This window comes from Nannobrachium achirus (assembly GCF_963921795.1).
Source record: "Nannobrachium achirus genome assembly, chromosome: 4".
Taxonomy (NCBI): Eukaryota; Metazoa; Chordata; class Actinopteri; order Myctophiformes; family Myctophidae; genus Nannobrachium; species Nannobrachium achirus.
In genome coordinates, this window is record NC_137813.1 from 2,758,436 (window position 1) to 2,763,435 (window position 5,000).

The 5,000-nt window shown below is 43.6% G+C and overlaps 1 protein-coding gene across 1 annotated transcript in view; it reads left to right on the forward strand.

Annotated features, from left to right (window-relative positions):
* The window catches only part of LOC308284382 (neurabin-2-like), a gene marked incomplete at its 5' end in the record, with an annotated part of 63,155 nt that overhangs the window by 47,158 nt on the left and 10,997 nt on the right, over positions 1-5,000 (forward strand). Inside the window, one exon of the mRNA XM_080724981.1 lies at positions 1,670-1,723. Coding sequence (XP_080581107.1) covers positions 1,670-1,723 — 54 coding nt within the window. The remainder of the gene's footprint in view (positions 1-1,669; positions 1,724-5,000) is intronic.

The window sequence follows — 5,000 nt, forward strand, 5'->3', positions numbered from 1 at the left end:
CGTGTGTGTGTGTGTGTGTGTGTGTGTGTGTGTGTGTGTGTGTGTGTGTGTGTGTGTGTGTGTGTGTGTGTGTGTGTGTGTGTGTGTGTGTGTGTGTGTGTGTGTGTGTGTGTGTGTGTGTGTGTGCGCGCGTGCGCGTGTGCGTGTGTGAGAGAAGTGACCATGTTAGTGGCATTTGACCACTGTCTGGAAGAGGCATTCCTTTCCAAGTTTTTAAGTACCAACATCTTAAGGATGCTATTAATTATTATACAGCTTGGTTACAAATTTAAACTGCTTGTGTTCATATTTGGAAGCCTCTGTAATGTCCATAAACTAGTTGTGTGAGGTCTGCAGATTGAAGCCTCTGTAATGTCCATAAACTAGTTGTGAGGTCTGAAGATTGAAGCCTCTGTAATGTCCATAAACTAGTTGTGAGAGGCCTGCAGATTGAAGCCTCTGTAATGTCCATAAACTAGTTGTGAGGCCTGCAGATTGAAGCCTCTGTAATGTCCATAAACTAGTTGTGAGGTCTGAAGATTGAAGCCTCTGTAATGTCCATAAACTAGTTGTGAGGCCTGCAGATTGAAGCCTCTGTAATGTCCATAAACTAGTTGTGAGGCCTGCAGATTGAAGCCTCTGTAATGTCCATAAACTAGTTGTGAGGCCTGCAGATTGAAGCCTCTGTAATGTCCATAAACTAGTTGTGAGGTCTGAAGATTGAAGCCTCTGTAATGTCCATAAACTAGTTGTGAGGCCTGCAGATTGAAGCCTCTGTAATGTCCATAAACTAGTTGTGAGAGGCCTGCAGATTGAAGCCTCTGTAATGTCCATAAACTAGTTGTGAGGCCTGCAGATTGAAGCCTCTGTAATGTCCATAAACTAGTTGTGAGGCCTGCAGATTGAAGCCTCTGTAATGTCCATAAACTAGTTGTGAGGCCTGCAGATTGAAGCCTCTGTAATGTCCATAAACTAGTTGTGAGGCCTGCAGATTGAAGCCTCTGTAATGTCCATAAACTAGTTGTGAGGTCTGAAGATTGAAGCCTCTGTAATGTCCATAAACTAGTTGTGAGGCCTGCAGATTGAAGCCCCTGTAATGTCCATAAACTAGTTGTGAGGTCTGCAGATTGAAGCCTCTGTAATGTCCATAAACTAGTTGTGAGGCCTGCAGATTGAAGCCTCTGTAATGTCCATAAACTAGTTGTGAGGCCTGCAGATTGAAGCCTCTGTAATGTCCATAAACTAGTTGTGAGGCCTGCAGATTGAAGCCTCTGTAATGTCCATAAACTAGTTGTGAGGCCTGCAGATTGAAGCCTCTGTAATGTCCATAAACTAGTTGTGAGGCCTGCAGATTGAAGCCTCTGTAATGTCCATAAACTAGTTGTGAGAGGCCTGCAGATTGAAGCCTCTGTAATGTCCATAAACTAGTTGTGAGGCCTGCAGATTGAAGCCTCTGTAATGTCCATAAACTAGTTGTGAGGCCTGCAGATTGAAGCCTCTGTAAAAGCCTCCATTTAACATGTTAAATGTGTGAGTGTGTCCATGCACAGAAATGTCAGAATATTACTTTCAAGACTGAGAGGCTGGAATTTAACGTGTCTGTTGTTTTTCTGTGTGTGTGTGTGTGTGTGTGTGTGTGTGTGTGTGTGTGTGTGTGTGTGTGTGTGTGTGTGTGTGTGTGTGTGTGTAGCTCCAGATCAAACATGCAGTGACTCAAGCGGAGGTTCAGCTGTTGAAGAGGAAGGTGAGAATCACATGAACACATTATTAATGATCCATCGTTACATCACTTTTATTACTTGCGCCAGCAGAGCATGCAAGTACTGCGTTTGGCTGCCTATGTAGGTAGGTAGGTAGGTAGGTATAGGTAGGTAGGTAGGTGGGTATGTAGGTAGGTAGGTAGGTAGGTAGCAGTGTGTATTTAAGCCTGTAGCCCAATCAGGGACCAGCATTTCTGGCAGCGTCATCATTAACAGCCAATGAGAGACCAGCATTCCTGGTGATGCCAGTGGTGAGCGCACCTCATGGCGTGCTCTGCGGGCGCACAGGTAGGCCATACATGGCCACGCCCTTGGTTTCTACAGACCATAAATGAAGCCTATTTTTCAGCATGGGCTGATCCGCCAGCCCATGCTGAAAAAAGGAGAGAGGAAACCACTTTACGTCATGTTGTAGTACTCAAAGGACTACAATTTGCCGGAACTATCAAACCGGATTCAGTTTTAACCCAAAATAATTCCCCTGCGCTCAAGGACATGCTTTTAGGGCCTACCTAATAAACTCTTTGATGCGGCGTAGTTTTACCCAGGGGGCAAACCAGCCTTTTTTTAGGAAACCTGCATTTGCCCCGACATAAAAGGTTGTCCACCAGAAATATTATCTATGACCCAGTAGGATCACAACCTATATGGACAACCCGGTCAATTTGTACGGCAAAGTTCCAATATGGCCGCCTCAATATTAGCCCCTATTAGTTTTAATGGGGGGTGAATAGGGAAAAATTTTAAACTGAGGGATATTTCCACGAAACTTCACAGGTTGATCAATGGTATACATATGAACATTTTTTGTATTGCAAGTTTCCATGAAATCCAATATGGCTGCCACAATATGGCCGCCATAATGTAAGGGCATCTAACTTCTGAACCAGATGAGCTAGAAACGCAAACTTGGTGTCTATTTCATGGTGTCTGACCATGGGAGACTCAATGGAATAGCTAATTTTATTATTGGGTGTGTCTGGACCTTTATTGTGCATATTTGCAAGATGGTGGATTCCCAAAATAGAGCTTTAACATAATTTCTACCATGATTGTTGACTGCTTTTGCAAATACAAGCAATATGAATCCATTTGCTAAGATTTATGGCACAGAAGGGACTTGTACCTGTATTATTCTTGAGTTTGCATGTTGTCAAAATGGCTGTAAACAAGATATTATATTTCCTGTCCGATTCTACTGTATGTAGTTGTAGCAATGACTTCAGATAAAATCAGAGACCAAAACAATGTATCTTAGAAATTATTTTTTTATTTAAAAAATTAATAAAAAAAGAGAGAGATTATCTCAATGAAATGAATGCAACTGCCTTTTTGGGTCTTTCACACATAGACATGCACATGCTTTCCAACAACTTCAGCTTCAGGGAAATTATAATGAACACATGATTAAAACAGGCTGCATTATAATGCAAATAATTGCTAGTCACTATCACTGTCATGTGTACCTATCCTGCTGCATCTTGTCTCCAGTCCTTGGCAACGACACCCCAAGTAGCATGCAATTCCCTTCTTCGCACATGAAGTTCAATCACCCGAGAGAGACTTGGAGTAGAACCGCTGCTCCTTCACTTGGAAAGGAGTCAGCTTAGGTGGTTCGGGCATCTAGTACGGATGCCCCCCGAGCGCCTTCCTAGGAAGGTCCTCGATGCACGTCCCACTGGGAGGAGACCCCGTGGCAGACCTAAGACCAGATGGAAGGATTATATCTCCAGACTGGCCTGGGAACGCCTCGGTATACTCCCAGAGGGAGTGGAGGAAGTTACGCAGGATAAGGAAATCTGGAAGTCTCAGTTGGAACCGTTACCCCCGCGACCCGATTCCGGATAAGCGGTTGAAGATGGATGGATGGATGGATGGCACATGAACAGTTTTTCTGGCAGCCTTTGATACAGCTACATGATATTGCCTTGTCCATTGATACAGGCCAGGCTGGCTCTGTAGATGGACAGGGGACTGCCTTCCCATCACTGAGAGACCATCCATATTCAGTGAAGCAAGGGATGTCTGGCTTCGCGATGTGTGCAGTTTTATCTATTATGGCTGCAAGAGCAGCTCTTTTCAGGTGCAGGCCAAAGGCATTTTCTGTAGGTGGCAGCAGCTTCAACAGGGTTGATCGGTTATTTAGGAACTTGTACACTCTCAGCTTTGCCAGGTCAAAGTCCTCCGAATGGTCAGCTTTTGATGCATATACAGCTATTGTGAGGTCTCTAGCCTGATTCTTGACATCCTCTGAGAGGGAATAAGAGGAATTTTCACCAAACTCCTGAAGTGCAGGGAGATCTAGACCCATGCTGGTCTTGAACCATGCCTTCTTTCCAGTGAAAAAGGGATAGCTGGTGGTATCTCTGCCACTCAGGCTGTGAATAAAGGGCAGGGCATGACACTGTGCGAGTCCAAGGGCTGAGACCATGTGATGGATAGGAAGATATGCATCCTGCTCTGTTCTCACCCACAGCTCTGGAAGGTCTAGGAGGTGGGTGGCAGCATGATATAGATGCCTATATCATGCTGCCGCCATGGGAAGGCAGTCCCCTGTCCATCTACAGAGCCAGCCTGGCCTATATCAATGGACAAGGCAATATCATGTAGCTGTATCAAAGGCTGCCAGAAAAACTGTTCATGTGCGAAGAAGGGAATTGCATGCTACTTGGGGTGTCGTTGCCAAGGACTGGAGACAAGATGCAGCAGGATAGGTACACATGACAGTGATAGTGACTAGCAATTATTTGCATTATAATGCAGCCTGTTTTAATCATGTGTTCATTATAATTTCCCTGAAGCTGAAGTTGTTGGAAAGCATGTGCATGTCTATGTGTGAAAGACCCAAAAAGGCAGTTGCATTCATTTCATTGAGATAATCTCTCTCTTTTTTTATTAATTTTTTTAATAGAAAACAAATTCTAAGATACATTGTTTTGGTCTCTGATTTTATCTGAAGTCATTGCTACAACTACATACAGTAGAATCGGACAGGAAGTATAATATCTCGTTTACAGCCATTTTGACAACATGCAAACTCAAGAATAATACAGGTATAAGTCCCTTCTGTGCCATAAATCTTAGCAAATGGATTCATATTGCTTGTATTTGCAAAAGCAGTCAACAATCATGGTAGAAATTATGTTAAAGCTCTATTTTGGGAATCCACCATCTTGCAAATATGCACAATAAAGGTCCAGACACACCCAATAATAAAATTAGCTATTCCATTGAGTCTCCCATGGTCAGACACCATGAAAT